Source organism: Simochromis diagramma, unplaced genomic scaffold (assembly GCF_900408965.1).
Source record: "Simochromis diagramma unplaced genomic scaffold, fSimDia1.1 OVJJ01000680.1, whole genome shotgun sequence".
Classification (NCBI taxonomy): Eukaryota; Metazoa; Chordata; class Actinopteri; order Cichliformes; family Cichlidae; genus Simochromis; species Simochromis diagramma.
In genome coordinates, this window is record NW_024387470.1 from 749,058 (window position 1) to 774,615 (window position 25,558).

The 25,558-nt window shown below is 39.7% G+C and overlaps 1 protein-coding gene and 1 long non-coding RNA gene across 3 annotated transcripts; one reads left to right on the top strand and one right to left on the bottom strand.

Moving 5' to 3' along the window:
* Window positions 1-576: 576 nt before the first annotated feature.
* LOC120723470 lies at window positions 577-9,372 on the bottom strand. The gene is made up of 3 exons (XR_005693758.1): window positions 9,329-9,372; window positions 4,845-4,848; window positions 577-1,561 (listed from the first exon to the last, which is right to left on the bottom strand). It is a non-coding gene; the product is annotated as an uncharacterized LOC120723470 (long non-coding RNA).
* On the top strand, window positions 3,151-25,469 carry LOC120723468 (multidrug resistance-associated protein 4-like). 2 transcript variants are annotated; one of them, XM_040014900.1, is made up of 32 exons: window positions 3,165-3,525; window positions 3,672-3,908; window positions 5,305-5,415; window positions 6,924-7,044; window positions 7,232-7,456; window positions 7,591-7,680; window positions 7,870-8,033; window positions 8,195-8,320; window positions 13,872-14,121; window positions 14,729-14,836; window positions 14,940-15,029; window positions 15,129-15,320; window positions 16,309-16,403; window positions 16,658-16,744; window positions 16,954-17,050; window positions 17,692-17,913; window positions 18,073-18,210; window positions 18,678-18,715; window positions 18,872-18,987; window positions 19,076-19,222; window positions 19,948-20,027; window positions 20,129-20,279; window positions 20,391-20,510; window positions 21,046-21,156; window positions 23,024-23,124; window positions 23,469-23,660; window positions 23,743-23,898; window positions 24,175-24,264; window positions 24,348-24,520; window positions 24,628-24,733; window positions 24,853-24,986; window positions 25,162-25,469. In XM_040014900.1, exons 2-32 carry the CDS (start codon window positions 3,829-3,831, stop codon window positions 25,187-25,189), a joined length of 3,939 nt encoding a protein of 1,312 aa, XP_039870834.1. In that variant the 5' UTR covers window positions 3,165-3,525; window positions 3,672-3,828; the 3' UTR covers window positions 25,190-25,469. The 2 variants fall into 2 exon arrangements, with proteins under 2 accessions (XP_039870836.1, XP_039870834.1); XM_040014902.1 differs by having other exon boundaries at window positions 3,151-3,908; window positions 25,121-25,469.
* Window positions 25,470-25,558: the final 89 nt, after the last annotated feature.

Sequence of the window (25,558 nt, forward strand, 5' to 3'; positions counted from 1 at the left end):
TATAGTCACAGTGAAAAATTGTTCTAAAATAAAAGTTGAAACAATGTTGCAGATGTTACACTGTTAAAGGTACTTCTCCAAAATTTCTTAGATGTCCTTGTTAGACTTGATAGCAAGAGCAAATTTGTGTTCAAAGATTCTTTTAAATTATTAATCAATTATAATAAAAAACTAAAAACAAAAGAACACGCTGTACCTCAAACTCACAAGCGCAGCCTTCTGAATCCATTTTTATCCTGAGCTAATTGAATTATTGCTTAACCAGTCCCATGCCTGGTTTACTATGTTGATGCTGAGAATGGGGAACAGATATTTGTAAAAGGCTGACGTGTTAAATTCACTATTCACTATCTGTTTTTCTCACATTATAAAAGCGTCTGGAACATCCGTATGGAAACAACATCCCCGTAGATCAGATCAGTTTTTGACCAGGAAGGTGATGGCGGGATTTGAACCCTTCAGCTTAAAACTTTCCTTTTTGCTAAAGCATATAGTTAGGGCTGATCAGGTGACCCTGAACCCACCCTTAGTTATGCTGCAATAGGCCTAGTGTATCTTCTTCATCACATCGGTATACCACTTTGCCTTTAATTATTAGTTATTAATCTCTTGCTCTCCTTCACAGTGTGCCTTCTGTTATGTCTGTACTATTGTAGGATCATTGCCTTAGAATATAAAGTGGCTTGAGGTGACTGTTATACATAAAACTGAACTGAATTCATCAGGATCTGTGCAGCAATGTGACTGAAAATGTCTTTGGATCTTTACTCTACCACTTTCCCTTGTTTGAAGGCTGAGGTATGGTTTAATGCTGACAAAGAGACAAACCGCTGTGCATGCAACAATTCCAGAGAGCAACAACCAGTCATTGAGTTTTGCCAGGAAACTTTCTGTAGTTGTGTTTGAGTAAAGCAAGATGTGTGTTTCCGCTGTCTCCATCTGGGTTACATAAACATGTCTGTATTTTCATTTCCTTTTCATCCTGAAGATATTTTAACCCAAATTAAATATCCAGCCTTTCATGGATATTGAGTCTTCTTTTTCTGGTGTCCAGTCCTGACAGATATTGGAACGCTTGCTCCTGAGGACGTGGACGCAGCAGCCTGAAGCCTGTTTTTCATTCTTTCAATACTTGTGTAGAATAAATACTGTAATGTTACCTCAGTGGAGATAATGCTGATATTCCTGTAGATTCATGCACTGTGGGACTGAATTCCTTACAAACGGATCACCTGGCGTTCCTTTTCTTTGTTTCTACAGCTTATGTGTGCTGTTTATCTGCTGCTATAGTTTTGTAACAGTTTTGAGCCATACAACTTTAGGCTTTACAAATCTAATATTAAAATAATTTAATATAATTTAAGGGAAATGCATCTTTCTTAAACCATAGGTTCCAGTGACAAAAACATTAGCGTCCGCTGTTCACTCACTGCGTGGGAACAAAACTTCTTTTTACAGCGAAAAACCCCCTAAACACAAGCACCGAGTACGCTGCCACGGAATGGGAAATTCACAGAGAAACTTGCGGATTCTTCCACTGACCGCTGCGGCACACCTGCACCTGCATCAGTAATTAGTTACTGATTACTTTTTTCAATTAACTTGACCAACACTGCATGTGGAACATTTATTCTCCCTAATATAGATCAGGAGGAAGCTGGCATCATCTTTCCAGATTACTGGGTTTTCCACTCATTAGTGTCTCACAGGTGAGCTGTAGCTTAGCCAGTCTGATTGCCTTGCACGTCAGTCCCAATTTCCTTGTTGCCTGTCATTTTTATAAAGGTATGAAAATACACTCAACCCTCATTCATAAGTCAGCATATCTGAGATGTTGGAACACATCCAGGACAAATTTTAGTACACTGAACTGTGATTGGTGAAAGCCTGTGGATTGACTGAATGCCACTGGAGGTCTTTTAAAAAATGATTGTTTTCCCTTTTTTGTGAGCTCATGTAGTCACACAGAAATACGCACACAGGTATTGAGATACACACAAATCTTTTTGCTACAATAACAGCCCCGTACCTTCTGAGCAGCTCCTGCATCCGCAGGAAGACACTGATGTTTGCAGAGAGGTAGCTGTTTGAGATGAAGGTGACTACCTGGAGGTAGTCAGTAATGACTACTTTTTGAAACTATGCTGATTATGCTTGTAAACTTATAGTTAAGGAGGGTGAATGCTAGACTCTTCCTTGTAATAGAGTATTATCTTGGTGCATTAAAAATAATTTTACTTTTTAAGAAAGGAATTACGAACACAGAAAATCAGAAAAATCACAAAATTAGAAAAAGTCAGATTTTGATCCACCATGCAACACCAACAGTAAAGCATCTGAATGGCAGCAGTTTCACTGTCATTAAGCATTAAATGAATATGAAGTCGTTTATTTGTGCTTGTGTAAAATATTCAAGTAGCAGGTTGCTCTTTATTTAAACTTTACCGTCCTGTGTCCTATGTAACTGTATGTACTTGAGTGAGTGAGTAATTTCAAACTGAATTTCTGCTATTACTGCAGCTCACACGCAGAGACTTCGACACCCTGGCCTCCACTTTGGGGTAGAAAAGTAATTTTCAAAGAAAAATTAGATGTAGGAGAGAAATAGATCTGTTGCCTTTTTTGAATTAAACTGTGAGAAATAAATGTAAATATAAATGAATAAAATCCAGATTATCCTATAATTATAAAACTGAAAGCTTTTTGGTAATTGAAGGATATTTTATTTATCAATTTCATTTTTGGTTTTACTATGGACCCACAATATATATATTTTTGTTTTTTTGTTTTGTTTTGTTTGTTTGTTTGTTTGTTTGTTTGTTTGTTTGTTTGTTTGTTTGTTTGTTTGTTTGTTTTGGGGGGTGTAAAATAAATTCAGAGTATTGGAAAAACAGGAACTTTTCTGTCCTTCAGTTGTTTATCTATCACTAAAATACTTTGGTTCAGGATGAATGGCCAGGGGAGAGATCCTTGTTAGTAGAAAAAGATGCAAAACGTATTAATATACAGTTAAAAGTCCATCATTTATGCCCTCCTTCACATTTTCCAAAGCAGTTCAGCAGTCCGGATTGGAGTCGTTGTCGGCCGATTTTGGATCCAGGACCTTACTTTGACAGCTCTGATTCGTTCATGTTGACAACGTAATCCCGCTCTGACTCGGCTTACTTCAAGTTTGACCTTAACGCCTTCCCGTAGTCACGTATACTTTGCACTCTGGGATGCAGAATTTAACTAGCCGTAAATTGAGCAGAAATTCTACACGCAGTCCAGAGCACAGCGCTCCCGCCCCTGACACCCAACCGGCCAATAAGCGGAGTGGACGTTCTCACTTGTTTTGTAGTGACGCACTTTGGTTCGCGGACTCCGTTCGGAAGTTTCTGTGTGTGAAAGCAAAACATCCATGCGTCCGTCTGTTTTCTTCCGGGTCTCGGTTGTGCTGGATCCTGTACCAGTGGTCAGCGGTCGAGAGGCTGTGTAAACCCTGAGGTGTTAGGAAAGCAGACATATTTTAATAATGCTGCACAGGTAGAGCTAGAGTGAAAAGATCACATGACTCCCTTACTTTTCAAGTTCCAAACACGACATCCTCTAGTCCTGTAGTAATAATAATATTAATAATAATAATAATAAAGTTTCACTTTCCTTTTCAATTTGCACTGGTGGTCGTGTAGGTGGAGTTACGTGAAGCGATCTTAAATAACTTAAACGGCTAAATTCCAGCCTGAACAACCAGCCGGTTGAGCTTTACATAACTTCCACTTACTATACGGACCGAATGAAGTGGAGCGTACAGCGTGCAGAGATGCGCCCGGCTGAGCTATCCCCAGTATGACCATGGAGGTGACAAGCACGGGCGGCAGGCACAACCCGCTGGCAACTGCCAGCTTTTTTTCAAGAGTTTTTTTGTGGTAAGTGTGATTTCACGGCGTGATCTAACTCTGACCGAGCGGAGAGGTAATCAGTTAAGAACAACAAACTGCTGATTTCATGCATACATGTTTTTATATCGTTTTAATTGTGGTTTTTCTGAGTTAACTAGAACTATAAACCCGTTTACAAGAGGATTTAATCTGTGCCAGGATGCATTTTTAATTGAAAAAAAATAGTTTCTCATAACTTGATCACGCATTGAAAAATCAATAGGATTAGCCCATCCCAGCAATGCCGTGCCCCACGGACCACATGAGGCAAGCATTTGAAGAAATACTTCAGAATTTATTCAAAAGCCGGTGTTTACATGCTTCAGACCATAATAGTGGAAACTGAGACTGATTACTTTAATTCAAAGTGGGTAGAATCACTTCCATACACTGAAAAAACAAAACAAAACAAAAAAACAACTCCTGGGTTATTTTATTAGGTCATAAAAAATACTAAATCTACAGAAAGTATGTGCAGCTTTTCGCTGGGAGACAGTGTGTATTATTTCTGTGCATTTATTTGTGGAATAGGTTTTGAACAGCAGAGTTGAGTCAGGTAGCTCTGGACTTGTCTGAGTTTTTCAACCATAACTCATGAATGGGAAAAGCAATCGTAGGCTTTAATGTAGCCCTCATGGTTTAAACTGGCTTAATACATAGTATGAGTACCACACAAACAAATACTACATAGATATGTGGTTGGCCTTTTGATGTCTATATTGAAAGCATTGAGTAACTGAGTAATAACTCACCTTCAGAATGTTCAAAGTGCACTTCTTTCTAGATACCAAGGGAGGCTTCACTACACATGACCAGAGAATTATTAAACTGGGAGAAGCAGAAAACTTTGCTATGTTGTTTCTGATACGTCTGCTTTTCCCCTCTGCTAACCTGACATACACTGAATGTCATACACTGAGACACCAGGCTATGCAAACAGGTGCTTATTAACAGGTGCTTTTACTGCCAGAAAAACACAGAGTTAAATTAAGACGAACTGTCCCATTATACTGTTTTTTTATTCTCTTAAAGTTAAAGTCGGGTGTTTTTTTTATTGTTAGTATTTTTTTGAAAAACGTGGTGGATATGGGATGGTGTGTGTGTGAGTGTGTGTGTCTAGGGAAGGCAGACTTTGACGGGCATGCTAATGTGTGTGATTTAAGCCAAGTTGATCTGTAAAGCTAATTTTTTAAAACCCAGACATCAGTAAAATATCATAAGTACAAAAAGCCGAGCAAACTTTTTTTGCTTTTTATCGTGGGGTATCGTGTGTAGAATTCTGAGGTGGAAAATGAATCGAATCCTTCTTTTGGAATAAGGCCAAAATATGGAAAAATGAGGGACAGGTGAAGCGCCATGAATACTTTCTGTCTTTCTATTTCAGCTGGTTAACCCCTTTGCTGCAGCTTGGCCAAAAGCGAAGACTTGAGGAAAATGATATGTATAGCATCCTTAAAGAGGATCAGTCTGAAGCCCTGGGAGAGGAGCTACAGAGGTACTACACTGCTGTGTTGCATTATTGGATCATTAACAAAAGTCAAATCTGAGAGACTGAGAAGATGATGGCTCAGACATAGGTCCTTACAATTTTCTATGACCAGTTTGAGAAGAGATTTCTTTTTGAGTCAATGAGTAATGTGGTTATGCATACTACCCAAATAACCCATTTCACAACACGTGATTTAGTCAAATATTGCCTTGAATAACATTAAAAAATTCTTCTACCCAGGAAAGTTATGGGTTAAGACCCTATGGTTTTGTTGTCACTTCCTTTACATGTAGCTGGATGGTTGGCCTAGCACCAGAGGTTTTTGAGCTCTTGATCACTTTTAGTACTATTTATGAACTGGTCTTTTAACCAGCCCAGAAGAAGAAGCGTTGTTATCTATTTATGATGCAAAAAAAAGTCATTTCTGGCCAGTCTACCACAGTAGAATAATACCCCAAAATATTTTTCTGGAGTCTGCCATCTATTGATGATATTTCTGTTTGTATTCACCTCTTCAGGGGTTCATTTCCCCTGGTGAATTGTACAAATATGATCTGTAGACAAGCAGGTAGCTGTTGGTGCTTTGCCAGGAGAGACTGCATGCTTGTTCAGTAGCTGTGTGTTTCTTTGAATTGCCAGGGAGTGCTGCCGTAGTGTGAGTCACACCTGATGTGTTATTCTGACAGGTCAATCTACTTATTCCTGTTTGATGTATTAACTCCTTTCACAACAGGCCAAACCCAACCTTAGGCCTCCCTGAAACATGCCGATGCTCCCAACAGGCATCCTGTCACTAAAAATAACACTAAATGTTCAACAGAAAGAGCTGTAATAAAGCTCATTACTTTTAAATAATTCAGTTCCATTTTATCACAACAACAGCCAACTTAAAGCACCTTGTATTGTAAGGTAAGACCCTATAATACTACAGAGAAAACCTTAACAAGTCAGTGACCCCCTTTGAGCAAGCAGTTGGTGATGGTAGGAAGTCCACACTTAAATTTTGCTTTTATTTTTAACTTTGTTTTAATAGTTTGTAATAGTAATTGTTATAAAATTGTTAAAGAAGTAGCTTCTTTTTTGCCACACGTGTAAATGTTCCCAGCTCTCTCAGTCAGAAATGCTAACCACCTCTCTGTGCCATTCATTTGATGAAGATGTAAGTGGCAGTGGCACTGGTGGATCATTGAATTGCTGTTTGCCATTCCATTAACCTGATACTTCTTGTAACAAATGAGTATGTTGCCACTGTGTGGCCGTATGGTTCTCATTTGGAAGGTTTATTTGCTAATGAATTTTTTAAAATGTTGGTGCGACTATATCCTACATAGTTACATTGCCATTTGTTGTTCTAGATTGGTCTAAAGATCAATGTTGTGTCTAGATTGACATAAAATGTTGTTTGCTTAACTTCAACTTATAGTGTGTACTTCTGTTTGTACCAGAGAAGTTGTACCTTTCACAGTTACCTCATAGGTTAGCCTAATCTAATAATCTCCATGTTTATCTTGCAGATTTTGGGACCGTGAAGTTAGACATGCTACAAAGGAACTCCTGAAGCCAAAACTCACCAGAGTCCTTATAAAGTGCTATGGAAGGTCCTATGCAATGGCTGGGATATTTGTTTTTTTCCTGGTACGTCGACTGGTCATGTGGAGGTGTCAGATGAGTTATTTGTAATGAAATAATAAGCATGCTAATGTACTCAGAGACCTTTCTTGTAACAAAAATTGGCTCAAATATCTAGCAGCCATTTGAACCCATTTCCTAAAGTCTGGGAAAGGATGAATGTAAGCTTGCATTCATTGTCTTTGTCATAAAGGAGACAATCAAAGTGATCCAGCCACTTCTTCTGGGGAAGATAATCCTTTTCTTTGAGAATGGTGAGCCTGATGATCAGAGAAGTCTTGGCATGGCGTATGTTTACGCTGCTGCGATGTCCATCTCCACGCTTGGACTGACTATCCTCCAACATCTCTACTACTATCATGTCCAAAGAACAGGCATGAGGATTAGAGTGGCTATGTGTCACATGATCTACAGGAAGGTCAGTGAAAAATCTGTACAAATGAAGAGTTGTCAGCTTATCTCTGTCAGAAATATGTTCCGATGGTTCCATCTATACTTGTCAGTTTTGTGAAAATTCTTTTTTGAGCAGTTAAGTAAAATTCCTCTCATCAGGCTCTCAGACTCAGTGCTAAATCCATGGGACAAACAACCACTGGGCAAATAGTGAACCTCCTTTCAAATGATGTTAATCGTTTCGATGAGGTAAGAGAATCATGTACTCAAACACATGATGAGATTATTTAATTGTATTTGATGACATTTTTAAACCAAGTTGTGCCCTTAACATCAAGACCTTCACATATTTATGTGACACAGATTTGTAAAAAATTGTAAGGTTTGGACAAGTTGTCCAGCATGTTTTCTGCACGTCAACAATCATGCTCTCTATAGATTACACTTAATCTGCACTACCTGTGGGTGGGACCTCTCCAAGCAGTGGTGATCATTGTTTTCCTTTGGTATGAGATCGGTGCCTCGTGCCTGGCAGGTGTAGCAGCCATCGCACTCATGATGCCGATACAAACCTGGTTTGGAAAACTCTTTGGCATCTTCAGGTATGGACGAAGAATACAGAAGCAGGACATTATTGTTTCTGACGATAACGTTCTTTTATTATGCTCATTATGCTCATTGTCTGCCTGTTTTTATACAATTTTGATTAGATGTTTTTTTTAGCCTCTAATGGACACAGTGTAAATGGTGCTTATATTTGCAGGAGCAAAACAGCAGTCCTTACTGACAACAGAATCCGTATCATGAACGAAGTGGTGTCTGGTATCAGGATAATCAAGATGTATGCCTGGGAGAAACCGTTCTCAGCTCTGGTGACTGAAGTCAGAAGGTAAGAACAACAGGTTTTATGAAGAATCAGCTTATTTCTTAGAGGTATTTCTTCTTCTTATAATGTGCTCCCATAATAATTATGAGTATAAACAGTGATTCAAAAAATGGACAACTGTCAAAATAAATATTTTAATAAACTGACTTGTCATCCTGCAGTTTTATGATTTGGAACGACCAATATGCTTAATGCTTCGACACGTGGAAATGAAATGAACTGAAAATATAAATACTCAGACATGTCTTTAGCTGTCTTTTAAAATAGTGAACAGGACCGATAAACTTGGGCATAAAGAAAGATCATACCACAGATCAGGCTTGCCCCATCAGCCCAGGAACTTTTCTCATTTGCCAAACGAATGAGAAATGTAGGGTTCACATAATGTGTGGTTTGTCTGGAGGCAGAGATCCATGTTGAACCACTGTGCTCTTCTGGAACAGCGGAGAACTGGTCCTATACATGTAAAAATCAAAGGAATGCTTTTTGATGAGATTATAGCATCAAGTCAGTTAAACTTATGGGAATAATACAAACTGCTAAGCAGAGATGGGCAGTAAGGCGTTACTGTAATCCGATTACTTTTTTCAAGTAACGAGTAAAGTAAGGGATTACTATTGCAAAAACGGTAATTCGATTACCGTTACTTTCCCGTAGGTGCGTTACTAAAACCATGATTTTTTTGCGAGAATGTCTCATGACAGTGACGTAAGCAAGTGCGATGTTCGTGAAAACAGCTGTATGCAGAGCAACAATGGATAATATATCGAGTGCGGGAGAGAGTATGAGCGTGCAGCGTTTAAAGCGTGGAAGTACTGACCTTACTTTAAGTTTGATTCCATAAAAAGTGACAAAAACATTAGTGTCCGTTGTGCGTGGGAAGAAAACTTCTTTTTACAGCGAAAAAAAACCCCTAAACTTCCAAGCAAGCACCGAGTGCACTATGACATAATGGGAAATTCACAGAGAAACTCGAGGATTCTTCCACTGACCGCTGCGGCACACCTGCACCTAAACCTCCGCCTAGCCTACTCCTGCTTTACAGGTGAAAATAGAGCAAAAGGACCGCTAGTCTTTGACTTTTCTGCTGTGTTTTACTTGCATCTATTTGAAAGAGTGAGTGTAAAAGGAAAAAAAAATAAATTATGTGCTGGAATGTGCAGAAAATAGGTTTAAATATTAAACAAATTTCTTCCAGTCAGAGAATGTTGCATATAATTCAATTTTTGCTTGATGCATATAGTTAAAAGATTAAAACTAATAAAACAAGTTTTAAAAAGGGACTTTTCAATTTGATTACATTTTGTATGATGGATTATGTAGAAAAAGAGATTTCATTAATAGCGTGATCTGTATTGGATTTTCTTATCTCTGCAGAGCTCATCAATTTCTTTAAATCACTGCAATCACAGTTTTTTCAGATAACCTCTTAGGGCCCATTGGAGTACATATGGATTAGCTACAAGAAGAATTAATCAGAATTAACAACAAGGAGAATTCCTTATTGCTTTGATGTACTGCTCTTAAAGAACAGCTTAGATTTGTATTAATTCATTAATCCTCAACTTTCTCAGCATTGATGTCTGGTTAATGATAATCCTTTATGTTTGCTCTGCACTTTATATGTTAACTGTCACTTATTGTTCCCATCAACACCTTCTGAGATTCTTTGAAAGAAACCCACTCAAAATCAGTCCTTGTGACATCAAGCAGTAATCCATTGTAGCCTTCAAAACTTTCCATCCATCTTCAGCTTAAATGTACTTAGAATAACCACAGAGGAAATTCCACAGAGGAAATTTGTCACTACTAGTGACTAGCATTGAATGGGAGGCTCTGCCTTCTTCATTCTGATTTTAAATACTTACCACATGTAAGTCAGAAGTCTCTGTTGCGGTGATATGGTATAAAGAGGTTTGCTTTACAGAAGCCAGTATTTTAATATTGGCCATGTACAGACAGAGAGTGAGGAAGTCGGTGAAGCTTGAACTTTTGATGTGGATTATACAACAGCTCAACATTATTTTTCTGTGTGAAAACTTGGGTTGCATTGATTAATTCAGGGTTACAGTTTCAGGAAGAAAAATGTTTTTACAGTCAACCTTCAAGTCTCAATGAGTCTTTGATAATAAAGACTTCTTAAGATATCCACAGTTACAAAACTACTGAATATGTAGTAAATATGAAGTAATGTGTACATTTTAATTCTAACACAGTGTTGATTTATGGTGAAATGGTTTGTCTATTTTTATATTTTAAATGGATTTTAAGTTGTTTTTTAATGATTTGTAGAGAAGAGACAAAACCCTTCATCTTTATCAAAACACAAAACAAAGAACGTTATGTTCTTTCCGTTCATTTAGATCCATTAACCCTATGGAATTTGTCAAGCGCAAGGCCTCAGGCTTCGGGGCCTCTGCAGATGCTGAATCATTACATTCTTGTGAGAGGCCCCGCACTGAATGTCCTTAGAGGCCGTACCAAAGCTTTCGACAAACAATTTTTTTAAAGCTGTTTTGCTAATGTTCTAAAGTAAGGTCAAATCTATAATTAACTGTCATTTTCTGCTGAGTCAAGCTAAATGTATTCCCAGTATTCCCAGTATTAGCATTCCATCATTACCAAACGATATGTTGACGCTATGCTGGACTGAGCATTTGGTCAAGGGAGCAAACTAACACATGATCTTGGTGTTGCATGAGATACATGCAACACCAAGATATATTGCCAAAAGTTCTTGCTCGTTTGCCTTCACACGCATATGAAATTGAATGACATCCCATTGTTAATCCATAAGGTTTATTATGATTTAGGAGTATATTTATGGGAATTTTTAACCATTTTTCCAGAAGTGAGGTCAGACACTGATATTGGATGAGAAAGTCTGGCTCACAGCCTCCGCTCTAATTATTCCCAAAGATGTTCTGTCAGCTTTAAGTCAGGACTCTGTGCAAGCCAGTCAAGTTATGTCACATTAGACTCATTGATGCATGTTTATTTGGATGTTGTTTTCTGCACTGTTGCACAATGATGTTGGAACAGGAAGAAGCCGTCCTCAAACTGTTCCCACAAGGTTGGGAGCATGAAATTGTCCAAAATGTCTTGTTATGCATCAAGAGTTAGTTTCACTGGAACTAAGATGAGCCCAACTCCTGAAAAACAACTCCAGATCTCACCGCTCCACCAAATTTTACACTTGGCACAATGTAGTCAGGCAAGTACTGACAGACTCGATACACGTACACTACCGGTCAAAGGTTTTAGAACACCCCAATTTTTCCATTTTTTAATTGAAAGTTATGCAGTTTAATGTTGCATTGCACTCTGAAGTGAAAGCATAGTACAAATAAGCAATTCAAGTAAAACAATTATCATGGAATCAATTTATAGACCAAAATGTATTCTATAATTCCACCTTTGGCAGCTGAACACACCCGTGGCATTCTTTCTACAACAGAGATCAAATATTCTTCAGAAAGTTCTTCCCATATCGGTTGCAGAGGTTCCCATAAATGTGTGGCACTTTTAGGTTGCTCTGCTTTCACTCTTCTGTCCAGTTCATCCCAAACCAGCTCGATGGGGTTTAAGTCTGGAGACTGGAGACCACTCCATGCTTTCAAGCTTACCATCTTGTTCTTTGTTCCTGAGGTAGTTCTGGCATAGCTCGGACTTTTGTTTTGGGTCATTATGTTGCAATAGGATGAAACCCTGACCAACTAGAGGGTATTGCATGGCGCTGCAGAATGCTGTGTTAGCCGTTTTGGTTCAGGGTGCCTCTCACTCTGTACAAGTCACCGAGCTGGAATCCAGCAAAACAGCCCCAGACCATCACACTTCCTCCTCCATGTTTGACAGTTGATGCCACACACTGTAGAGCCATCCTTTCGCCTACTTGAAGGCGTACAAAGATCCTGCGTGATGAACCGATGATTTCAAATTTTGATTCATTGCTCTATAATACCTTCTTCCAGTCTTCAGTAGTGCAGTGGCGATGTTTCATGACCCAGGCAAGCCTCTTTGTCTTATTCTGACGTCTTAGCGATGGCTTTCTTCCTGCAGCTTGTCCTGTCAAACCTGCAGCTCGAAGTCTTCTCACAGTTGAAACTGAGACTTACTATAACCATTATTAAGCTGTGCTTAAAGCTGTTGTCCTGTTAGCCACTGATCACGGAAGCTGTTAACTCTCAGAAACCTTTTTCTCACCACAAACTACTTTGTGCAGTACAGTGCTGTTCAGCTGATGCTCACGAGGGCATGGTACCACAGTGTGTTTCAACACTGCTTTCATGCAGGCAGAGGGGGTTGTAAGTAATCCAGAAAAGCTGGAACGCCTGTAAGAATTAGTAGCACCAGCTTTCAAGGCCTGATCAACCTCCATTGCTGCACAACAGCTTTAAATTGTTAACCCATTTTGTGTTCCCTGAAAAATACCTTTTTGTATAATTTGAAATGTACATTCTTTTTCATTTTTTTCGAGAGTAAAAAAGGGTTATATAAGAATCAGTCCATTTACCATTCAGTGACCCTGTTCGGTGATTTTACGTTGCCTACTGTACCACTTCCTGGCAAAAAAGCAGAAAACTCAGAACCACTGTACTGCCAGATAAAAAAAAAAGTTTAATACAATTTGTAGAAGCACAGCGAGGATAAACTTGACCTACATGTATCGACTAGAGAAACTTCACGAGGGTCTAACATTCAAACTGGGAAGCTTAAATACAAACTTAAAAAGACAATAACAACCACCTGTGTGAGAGAAAATAAAAAAAACAAAACAAGAAGCATCACTGTAAATATATCAAGAATCACATATTACACGTGATAAACCTTGTTAACGCAATCTTTGTAGGCTAATAAATATAAGACCACAAAATACAAAAAATACACAGAAAATATGTGATAAAGACATGAAAACTGTAGGAAGGAAAAACACAGGAAGGAACCTCTGGGAGAACCAGGTTCAGGGAGGGGCAGCCATCTGGTGCAATTGGTTGGGGGTTAGGGGAGGAAGACAGGATAAAGACATGGTGTGGAAGAGAACCAGAGATTAATAATAACTAATGATTAACTCTAGAGTGGTGTATAAACAGAGGGTGAAAAGAGGTTAGTGAAGAAGAAACACAAGCATAAATTAGGTAGGTTTTAGGGCCAGGGTCACCTGATCCAGCCATAACTATAAACTTTATCAAAAAGGAAAACTTTAATGCTAATCTTGAAATCCAAACTGGGGGCTGGTTCAACAGAAAAGGGCCCTGAAAGCTGAAGTCGCTCTGTCTACTACAATAACCAAGGAACCACAAGTAAGCCTGCAGTCTGAGAGCAAAGTGCTCTATTGGGGTGATATTTAAGATAAGATGAGGCCTGATAGTTCAAGGTCTTGTATGTTAGTATGTCTTTGCACTCTTCATGGTCTGATGAAGAAAATAATTATTTAGACGAAAGTATTTCAGTTGTAGTCATTTGAGCATTCTTTTTTTTGACAGTGGTGTGACACTCTAAATAAAGTCTTCTGATTTTACATATTAAGCCTCCCTATGTTCTTCTTTACTCCTAGGAAAGAAATTCATCAGATATTAAAAAGCTCCTACCTGCGAGGACTCAACATGGCTTCATTCTTTGCCAGCAGCAAGATCACAGTGTTTGTCACCTTCACTGTCTACGCCCTCCTGGGCAACACCATCACTGCCAGCAGTGTGTTTGTCACTGCATCCCTGTATGGTACAATTAAGCTCACAGTGACCCTGTTCTTTCCTCTGGCCATTGAGAAATTGTCAGAGACTGTTGTGAGCATTCGCAGGATTAAGGTAATTCTGTTCTGTCATAAATTGGAATACAAGTAACAAAACCGTAGCTGATATCTGTCATTAGTACCATAATGACCGATTTACTACTTTTCTATTGTCTAAAAAGTTCAGAGAACTTTACATAACAAAAATCGTGCTGACTTAACGTTACGGTCTTCCCTGAGCCTGGTTCTGATGGAGGTTTCTTCCTGTTAAAATGGATTTTTTCCTTCCCACTCTCACCATGTGCTTGCTCATCTGAGTAATCTGATTGTTGGGACTTTCTCTGCATTATTGTAGTGTTTCTTTAGGTTACAATATAAAGCATGTTGAAGCAACTGTTGTTGTGATGCTTGTTTGGTGCTGGTGAACTAAAACAGAATTGAAATTCATGATGTTTTCCATCATGGAGAATCCATCTGTCAAATAGATCCTAAAGTGATGTCCAGATTGATTGCAGATATTGTAACTGTCCTGCAAAAAAATGGATAAAAGATTGGTGGTGACATCAGAACTCTTTTTAATCTTAAATGTAGTTGTTTCTAAATTTGTAGATAGGTAAAGCAAGAGAACTGTGGTAATTTAGTTTATGTTTCAAAGCACGTGTGTCCATTAAATATCTTTCAAGAATTTTCTCGTCCTGGAAGAGCTTGAAAGAAAAAATCTCGCACTGCCTTTGGAGGGAAAAATGGAGAACGCTATTGAAATTGAGGCACTGACCTGCTACTGGGATAAGGTAAATGTTAAAGTTTAAAACTCATATTGATAATGAGTCATCTTGCATAATTTTAAATTCAAAATTTGTGCATTAATTAATACATTCTTCTTCTTTTTTTTAGAGTTTGGATGCACCATCTCTGCACAATGTTTCCATCACAGCAGAGTCACACCAGCTTCTCACTGTGATCGGACCAGTGGGGGCCGGAAAGGTCCGCAACTGACTTACCATTTAGCCTTTAGGTCAGAACATTGAGTATCAAAATTGTGTTTTCAGGGTCACATGTTCATAACATCTGTGTTTTCTTCAGTCATCTCTGCTCAGTGCCATCCTGGGAGAGCTGCCTTATGACACAGGCACATTAAAGGTCATAGGTCAAATAAGCTATGCAGCCCAGCAACCCTGGGTGTTCCCTGGAACCATCCGCAGCAACATCCTGTTCGGGAAACAACTGAATCCTAAAAAGTATGAGAGGGTCCTCAGAGCCTGTGCTCTGAAGAAGGTGAGATATAATGCTGCAAGTTAACCAGTTCATGTTAGGCCAGCAGCTCAAGGCGAACCGCTCTTTACCCTCTGGTATAAAATCTTACAAGGTGGGTTCCTACCTATAGAAAATGCTGATTAGCTCCAACAATATGATCAGATGACCTTGATAAAAGCCAGCAGCCTTCAAAAGTCAATTATAATCATATTGATTAATTGCATTGTTTGCTATAGTTTAGGAGCAAATTCTGAAATTTGACTTTGGGACGTCACATCTTTTCTTGAAAGTAAAGCAGTATTAGTTGTGCTTTTCTTTTATGTCTCATTTGAAGTACAGCTGTGGTCAGAAGTTTGCGTGCACTCATCCCAGGCATGAATGCCATGGTTATTTAACTGTTCTTTTTCTATAGTGGAATGATTGTACAGCACACATCTTCAATAACTTTAAAACAAGTTTAAGCCTTTATTTGGGATTTTTTCTAATCTATCAAAAATATACAAACAACCTCAAATATATACTCACCAATTTATTGGTGTTCATTTAGCTGTATTTAGTTCAATATCACTTTGCAAGTTGCTCTTTAAACAGACACTTTTGGAGGCCGTCAATGATCTTCTGGTGGATTCTGTCTAGATATTTTGACCACTCTTCTTGGCAGTTTGTTTAAATTGGTTAGTTTCCTGGTATGGAGCTGGCCATCCTGGGAGAGCTGCTTTTGAAAGCCTCACCTTTGTTCCTCTAAATATATTGTGGTCTAACAGCTCAGTCTTTCTCTTGTCTGACCATAAAACATTTTATCAGAAGCTATTTGTTTGTCCATGTGGGGGAACAGCAAATTTCACTCAAGCTTGAAGGTGTTGACTTTGGAGCAGGGCCTTTTTTCTGTACAATCGTTTCATTCTGGAAAAAGAACAGTTCAAATAAATCATTAAAAACTCAAAATTATCATGACATTTATGCCCTTGATGATTGTAGGCAAGTTACGCCTCCATTGTTTCAAATTCAGGACCTGCAGCTGTTCCCAGATGGAGATCTGACACTGATCGGGGACAGAGGGGCCACACTCAGTGGGGGACAGAAAGCTCGTGTCAACCTGGCAAGGTACATGGACATCATGTAGTAAGAACGCTACCTAGAAGAAAACTTACACGTATTGTATCACCCTGACGCATTCAAATGTTAGTCTGAGTTTCTAAGGAACCTAAACTAGAGGCAACAAGTAGCTAGATGTTGGGGTGCATGTATTTTTACCCTGCATGCACACACTTGTGCTGTTACATTTGCTATAGTTTATGTGAAAGTTCAGTCTTTTTCCTGACGAATAAGATTCCCCCACTGTGTGTCCTTGTTTTCAGGGCTGTATATCAGGATGCAGACATCTACCTCCTGGATGACCCTTTAAGTGCTGTGGATGCAGAAGTTGGAAAACATCTTTTTGAGCAGTGAGTAATAAAGAGTTCGGTGCTAATTATCTGTATACCCTGATTAATAATGGTGTCGAGAATCGTGCTTATGCTCGACAGTACACACTGCATGATTGAAGTTCATGTGAACTGTTTTAATTCCATTCAGTTCAGTTTTATTTATATGGAACTATTTCAAAGCAACAGTCACAAACATGCAGAAACCCCCTCTTATTTATCAAAATCAGGTGTATCTGTGGCCTGCTGAAGAACAAGTGTCGTATCCTCATCACACACCAGCTCCAGCATCTGAGGACAGCTGACCAGATCCTGGTCCTCAAGGAGGTTTGTCCCCCTTTATGCTGGTTTAAGTAGGCAGGTGATAAACATGTTTGCATTCACCAGTTATAGTTTGTTACTCTGAGGTGTGTAATCTCTGAGAGTGAGCTCCAGCACACGTTGATCTCCAGTCCTCAGGTGAGATTTCCGTTTCCAAATTGTTATTAATTTTTTAACTTACAACACAAAGTCTCTGGACCAGATGTGTTAATACAAAACTACTCAGTTACAGAAGTTAAGGAAACATATTCATTCAGATGAAAAATCTAATTCAGTTTGTCAAAAAAAGCTTCAGCTGGAGGAAAGAGATCCAGCATTATGTAGAGTGATGTTGGGAGGTTTAGGTTTAGGTTAGCTTAGGTGACGAGCTGAAAAGTGTCAGGGATAAACAGGCAACGCGGCTTTGTGTACAGTTCCAATTAAATCTCCTTGATCCCCCTTTTAATGTGTTCCCCTTTACTCACAGGTTCTGCATTTTGTAGAAGGAGCTTCACAACTGATTTTTAATGGTGGTTTTCCAATTTTCCAAATTCATAGAAATGATTTGCTCCGAAGGAAGGCGTTCCTTCAGATGAGCCTTTTTGACTTTTTTGTTATTAAGTACTGAAAAACACATTGTTGCTCATTTTCATTATTTGTTTCTCCAGGGTCATGTCATGGTCCAGGGAACCTACAGTGAGCTGCAGACCTCTGGCCTGGATATTGTGTCCCTGCTGAGAAGTGATGCGGAGGCACATTCAGTTGGGTCATGTTCGGTTGACCCAGAGAAATTGTCTTTACGCAGCCAGTGGACGATTTGCTCACATGGGTCAGACTGTTCTTCCAGCAGCCTCCTGCTACCAGACAGCAGCTGCACTGATCAGCTTCATGTAGGTATATTTCCAAAAGATTAGATTAAGAGTCCCCGCATAAATGGCAGCATTTTGTATTCACTGAATTACAAGGATGGACAGAAGTAGAAATGAATAGTTTGGGTTAAAATAGACCTGCAAGTCTATTATCACTAAACTTATTTTATTGTTTTGCAGGTTGAAGTTGCTCAAACTATTACAGAAGAAACTCGAGCTGAAGGAAATGTTAGCGGCCATGTTTACCTTAAGTACTTCACAGCAGGCTGTAACACTTTGGTGTTAATGGTCATAATACTGCTCAGCATAATAGCTGAGGTAAGCCCCGACCCTTCAACACCCTTCCTGCACTCTTTCTGTCTCCAGGTGTTACCTGTCTGTATTAGCTGTTATCAGTATTAAATCCCTCACTGTACAATCATGTGGAAATGTCACAGTGACTCTAACCCAGGGTTGGGCAATCTCAGTCCACGAGGGTCGGTGTCCCTGCAGGTTTTAGATTTCACCTTGGGTCAACACACCTGAATCACATGATTAGTTCGGTACCAGGCCTCTGGAGAACTTCAGGACATGTTGAGGAGCTAATTTAGCCATTTAAATCAGCTGTGTTGGTTCGAGGACACATCTAAAACCTGCAGGGACACCGGCCCTCGTGGACTGAGATTGCCCACCCCTGCTCTAACCTGACTTAACCTTCCCACCCTCCCACACATTTCATGCAACTTGGTTTCCTCATGCTCAAGAGTGTTTCAAAAATTGATCTAAAGAGAGGTCCGTTTCAACAGGTTGCGTATATCCTGCAGGACTGGTGGCTGGTATATTGGTAAGAACTTTACCAATGTGGATATTTTTAACGGCAAATACAGTATGCAATAGGCAATAGCTTAACTTTATACTGTTCATTTGACAGTTTTTTAAATGAAATTGGATCAGTTATCATTTCTTGTGTACCTGATTGAATTGTCTTGTCATCTGACAGGGCAGGGGAGGAGTTTTCTAACAGCACAGCCACTGCTGTTAGCGTGGACAGTGGAATGGATGTTACTAGCTCATTTCGAAAGTTTGATCTCACTTTTTACCTCGGTATTTATTCAGGTAAGCCTATAGTTATAGTAATACCTATAGTTCTTGTTAGAGTCTTCAGGTCTAATATCTAATATAGTCCTGCTGTGTTTACTTTTAGGTTTGACCGCAGCAGCTGTGGTCTTTGGTTTTGCCAGGAGTTTGGTGATATTTCACGGGCTGGTGAGATCAGCTCAGACTCTGCACAACAGCATGTTTAGTGCTGTGCTCCACACCCCGGTTAGCTTCTTTGATGTCAACCCCATAGGTGAGGCCTACACAGAATTTATTTTAAATTTAAGAAAAAGCGTTGAATTACATCAGGGGTATATCATGCCTTTGACCGATTGGGAGTTTTGGCTATAGTTTTACAAAATAACCCAGTCTATTTCTACCAGGAAGAGAACTGGAGACAAAACACATCCCTGACATATTCCAGTGTTGTCTGAGTTCTCCAAGATGACATTGGCCTTAAACCTCTAAAAAAAGGTCTATTAAGTTCAGTTCAATCCAGTTTTATTCATACTTGGCACTCCAAGTTAGAACAGCCACATAAAGGTGCTTTGGGAGGGAAAAACTCTCTTTTAACAGGAAGAGATTCCTGGTAAAACCAGGCTCAGGGAGGAATGGGGATTTTCCTCCCCACTTTCACCGAGGTGCTTGTCATAAGGCAACGTTTCAATGAATGGTGAAAGCATTGATTTGTATGGTGTAAAGCTTAATGGTCAGAACATAGACAGCATAAAGATGGGCGTAGTGATATCACCCACTGATTTTGGATTGTCCAGGTAGCTTCAATGTTAGCGTCTTGCTAGCATTATCCCACTAGAGCATACAGTACACACTAAGAAAAAGGACAAAAATTACACTTGCCTACATCCTTAACATGATAATGGTGCTGGGTGCAGGGCTGACATATCTTTGCTTTTACTGATTGAATGATTTATAGTCTTCTCTTTATATAATGTTTCTGTTCCTTTTCCCTTGTTTCAGGTCGAATACTCAACAGGTTTTCCAAAGATGTCAGCCAAATGGACTCCATGCTACCTATCACTTTTGTGGACTTCTATCAAGTGAAGACTACTATATGTGCTATATACACATTATACTTCAGACTCACTTCAAAGGATCCTTCAGTAATTTGAGTATTTCTGATTATGCGATGTTGTTTTAGTTGTTTTTACAGAATGCTGGCGTTATCGCGGTGGCAGCCTCAGTCATCCCTCTCATCCTCATCCCTGTTGTTCCTCTCCTAATAATCTTTCTGTACTTGAGAAGCTTTTACCTCCGTACCTCACGTGATGTCAAACGTCTCGAGTCAACAAGTGCGCTTATTTTTATTACGATCCTATCATAAACTCATCATTTTAAACTGTAGGTTCAATGACGCTGGCTGTTCAACAGTTTCTCACAGCTAATCTTTGCTTTTCCTACAGCGCGGAGTCCAGTCTTCTCCCACCTGTCCTTGTCTCTTCAGGGTCTTTCCACTATCAGAGCCCTCAAGGCTGAGGAGAGGTTAAAGAAGGCATTTGATGCCCATCAGGACCTGCATTCAGGTTTACTCTTTATGAACTCTTTATGGATGGTTAAAACTGAGATTTTCTAGCTGATTTTAAAGGAATTTCAAGCGATAAAGAAAACTACTCATAGTTCCAAGTAGAACTGGAATTCTGGATAATTTGCTCTCAGTCTGTCAATGAATACCTTCTAGGAGCATATTTGTAAAGGCATTTTCCCTCTTAAGAAAGGTTATCACAGGTCAATTCAAAGTTGATCATTTGCTCAACTATCTCTCCTAAGAGGCCTTGGGAAGATAAGCTATGCGTCTCCAGCTGAAAAAAAGTTAAAAATGTTGTAAATCAGTAATGATAGTGGAATAATGATAGCGAAGAAGCCTGGAAGACTTTAATTCAGTTTTATTTATATGACAACAGTCACCTCAAGGCGCTTTATATTGTACAAATCGCTTTATAATAAATTACATGTGTGAGATATTTGGGTCTCATGAAATGTCTTGTAAAGTGAACCTGCTCAAAAGATTAACCTGGTCATCTTCTTTATAATGAAATGCATTTTTTCGTCTCGTTGCAGAGGCGTGGTTTTTGTTCCTGATGACCTCCCGCTGGTTTGCACTACGCCTTGACAGCATTTGCTCCATATTCATCACTCTCACAGCATTCGGCTGCGTCTTACTCAGACATGGTGAGAAACTAAAGCACCATGCAGACAAACTGTCTCACAACAGGTGCCTTATATTGTAAGGTAAAGAGTCTGTAACGATACAAAGAAAACCCCAACCATCAGAGGACCCTCTTAGAGCAAGCACTTGGCGACAGTGGGAAGGAAAAAATCCTTGATTTATTTTATTACAGCGATTATATATGCTGTAGGTATTAAAGGTACTGTACAATGTTTTGAATATCAATCTATCAGACTAATTTGTACATGTAAATGGAGAGTCCTCTTCACACACTATGGTTAGTTATGGAGTTCCACAGGGTTCGGTGCTAGGACCAATTCTGTTTATATTATACATGCTTCCCTTAGGCAGTATCATCAGAAGACATAGCATACATTTTCACTTCTATGCAGATGACACCCAGCTTTATATATCTATTAAGCCAGATAACACACACCAATTTGTTAAAATACAGGAATGTCTTAAAGACATAAAGACTTGGATAACGTCTACTTTTCTGCTTCTAAATTCAGATAAAACTGAGGTTATTGTACTCACCTATAAAAATCTAACCCTAACCCTCCAGTAACACTGTGAGGAATCTTGGAGTCATTTTTGACCAGGATATATCATTCAGTGCATATATGGTAAACAAATATGTTGGACTTCCATTTGCGGAATCTGGTTCAAATTAAAAACATGCCGTTTAAGTGATGCTGAAAAACTTACTTCTAGGCTGGACTATAATTCCTTATTATCAGGATGTCCTAAAAACGTCCTAAAAAGCCTTGAGATGGTCCGCAATGCTGCAGCAAAGATACTGACAGGGACCAGACAAAGAGAGCACATTTCACCGAGACTGGTTTCTCTTCATTGCCTCCCTGTTAAATCCGGAATCGAATTTAACATACAAGGTCTGGAATAATCAGGCCCCATCTCATCTTAAAGACCTAATAGAACCCTATCAACCCATTAGAGCACTTCGCTCTCAGACTGCAAGCTTGTTTGTGGTTCCTAGAGTATTTAAAAGTAGAATGGGGGGCCGAGCCTTCAGTATTCAGGCCCCTCTTTTGTGGAACCGGCTCCAAGTTTGGATTCAGGAGACAGACAAACTCTACTTTTAAGACTTTTTTATAAAGCATATATTTAGGGATGGATGAGTTGACCCTGAATTTTCCCTTAGTCATGTTGCAATAGCTCTCGGCTGCTGGGGGCTTCCCATGATGAGTCTTTTTCTTCACTCTTTATGTGCGTATACACCACTCAGCATTTATTCATTAGTTATTGTTCATCTCTGGCTCTGTTCCAGGGTGTGTCTTTGTCCCGTCTTATTCCCTGCACCCACAGTCAGTCATGGCAGATGGCTGCCTCTTCCTGACCTGGTTTTGCCAGAGGTTTCTTCCTATAAAAACAGAGTTTTTCCTTCTCACTGTCGCCAAAGGATTTGCTCGTGGGGGGTCACATGATCGTTGGGGTTTTCCTCTGTATTATTGTAGGGTCTTTACCTTACAATATAAAGTGCTTTGAGGCAATTGTTGCTGTGATTTGGTGCTATATAAATCAATGTCAATCAATGATGTGAATTGAATTGAATCTGTGCAACAGGTCAAGAATATATAATGTAGATTAATAAGATTTGCCATAAATGGACGTTTATTAAAACCTTTACATAAACTATAAGAAATAAAGGAAAGAAAAACCAAACAGTTCCACAACTTTTAAACCAACCAACCCCTTAGTGGGCTTAGGGTATTTAGCAAACTAAACACAATTAAATGTTTAATTTAACTGTATTTATTTTGCTAAATACCCTAACCACACACACTGAGTTAATGCAGAAGAAAGTCCTGAAGTAGCCTCTGATTTCTGATCATGTTTTGGATCCATTAGGCCTGGAGGCTGGAGAGGTGGGCCTTGTGCTGACCTATGCTGTAACACTGATAGGAAACTTCCAGTGGACAGTGAGACAAAGTGCAGAGGTGGAGAACATGGTAAGAACTGAGTGATGACATTTTGTATTTCCAGTTTTTTGAATGAATGATGTTGATGAAAATGATGTTGGTGGGTGAAGATAAATGGACAGTTACATGGAGCAATGTTTCCATTTCCCTTAATCCTCTCAAATTTTGATCATACCTCATTTGTACAAAAACTTTGGACACTTGACTTCTGCACTTACAGTAAAGTATTCTGTACAAATTATAAAGCCCTTTGTAGGAAGGTTGGAATTTTCGGTTTTGGGGTTAAAAAAATATAAAAACATCCTGATGCCTATGAATGAACGTTAACATAGGCTACAAAAAGCATAATTGAAAAAGACCTCTTGGCTTTTCAGATGACATCAGTGGAGAGGGTGGTGGAGTACACTGAGCTAAAGAGTGAAGCACCCTTAGAAACTCAGAAGCGTCCTCCCCCTGATTGGCCGAGCCAAGGAATGATAACCTTTGATCGAGTGAACTTCTTCTACAGCAAGGATGGACCACCGGTCCTCAAAGACATCAACGCCACGTTTCAACCCAAAGAGAAGGTGACACATCTGTTTGTGGAGAACAGCTGGTTGGGTCTGAGTGATGATCAGCTGTTGATGTTTTGTGTGTCCTCTGGGTCAGGTTGGTATTGTGGGTAGAACAGGAGCGGGGAAAAGCTCTCTGGTCTCGGCTCTGTTTCGCCTGGCAGAGCCCCAGGGAAAGATCTACATCGACGGTATTGTGACCTCTGAGATTGGCCTACATGACCTGCGCCAGAAGATGTCCATCATTCCTCAGGTACAACATCAGATGACACTTCAACTGCCTGAAGAAATACGTAGTTACAATCTCACTGTTACAATGATGCTATCCATTTCTGTTATTCTTCTATTAATTAAAACTGCTATATCATTTATTTTCAGTAAATTAAACTCAAAACACAGATTTTCAAAGTCATACGATACTGCGTGTCTTGTGTTTCCAAATCCATATCCAGCTATGGTACATAGAATTAATGACGTAGCAGAGTCTACTGATTTTTCTCCCTGACTTCTCTCCCCTCTGCTTCCCCAGGACCCAGTTCTCTTTACTGACAGTGTGAGGAAGAACTTGGACCTTTTCAACCAGCACACTGATGAAGACCTGTGGAAAGCTCTGGAAGAGGCTAGTATTTAATCAGCACACCCAGATTTGTCGCTACTGCCCACAGACCAGCTACAGGTTTCTCCTCTCCATGTTCACTGCAGGTACAGATGAAGTCTGTGGTGGAGGAGCTGCCTGGGAAGCTGGAGACTGTCCTGGCTGAGTCAGGCTCCAACTTCAGCGTGGGCCAGAGGCAGCTGCTGTGCCTGGCCAGAGCAGTCCTGAGGAAGAATCGCATTCTCATCATCGACGAAGCCACGGCCAACGTTGACCCAAGGTCCTCCAGATACATTATCAGTACAGAGAGCTCCTAGACATCCAGTAGCTTTCTCAACACACTTTTCCCACATGATTCTCCAAGTGTTTTTCTTGTTGTTACTGCAGGACAGATGAGCTGATCCAGAAAACCATTCGGGAAAAGTTCAGAGACTGCACTGTGCTCACCATCGCTCATCGCCTCAACACCATCATAGACAGCGACCGTATACTGGTGACTCAGCTATTCCGACTGTAGCTTTTTAATAAATTCATACTGTTAGAGTACACAGATACGCAAAAAATGTTCCTGTGTTAACTGTTACACCACCGCATGTTTTCTCTTGGCCTAAGGTGCTGGACAGTGGCACCATCCAGGAGCTGGACTGTCCTTTCACTCTGCTGCAAAACAAAGAGGGTGCTCTCTACAAGTTGGTGCAAGAGATGGGCCAGGCTGAGGCAGCAGCTCTGCTGGAGTCAGCAGGAAGGTGAGGTGAAAAAAAGTCCCTTTAAACATGGCTGAAAAATCTGCATCCACACCGTTTTCATGCTTTCCAGCTTATGACAGCAGCCTGAGCAAAATAATTTAGACTTTTCTGTGGCTGCTGCAACTTTAAACCAGGTGAGGTCTACTTCCAACAAGTCTCTCTCACACCCAAACAGACAGAAGTTAAACTGTGACGTGGAGTGAAACACTGGAATCAGCTGAACTCTTGCAGCAACCTCTGAGCACCGCGAACTCCTCCTGCCTCCAACTGTGTGCAACGACTGGGGCGTTTGATGTTTTTATGCTTTGATCTTATTTGATCTGTGTTTGTTTTTAAGTTATGTTTAAATCATAAATTATGGTTACATTGTTACATGTGAACAAGCTACTCTGTAAGATCTGTAAACTTCAGAATTTGACCTTGAATTCCCAAACCGTTATACTTTTTGTACACGAATTTTCATAAAGTTCATGTAATTTGTAACAGTCCTTGTCTTCTTGACTTGACCAAAGATTTGATTTCAGTATTATATCTTAGTAGCAATATTGGCCAAAAAGCAAAAACTACACAAT

Bases quoted from the DNA above. Each gene is read 5' to 3' on its own strand.
- LOC120723468 (XM_040014900.1), top strand. From the start codon at position 3,829: ATGACCATGGAGGTGACAAGCACGGGCGGCAGGCACAACCCGCTGGCA. The intron at 15,030-15,128 runs GTCCGCAACTGA...TGTTTTCTTCAG, and splicing joins GACCAGTGGGGGCCGGAAAG to TCATCTCTGCTCAGTGCCAT. The intron at 16,404-16,657 runs GTACATGGACAT...CCTTGTTTTCAG, and splicing joins GCTCGTGTCAACCTGGCAAG to GGCTGTATATCAGGATGCAG.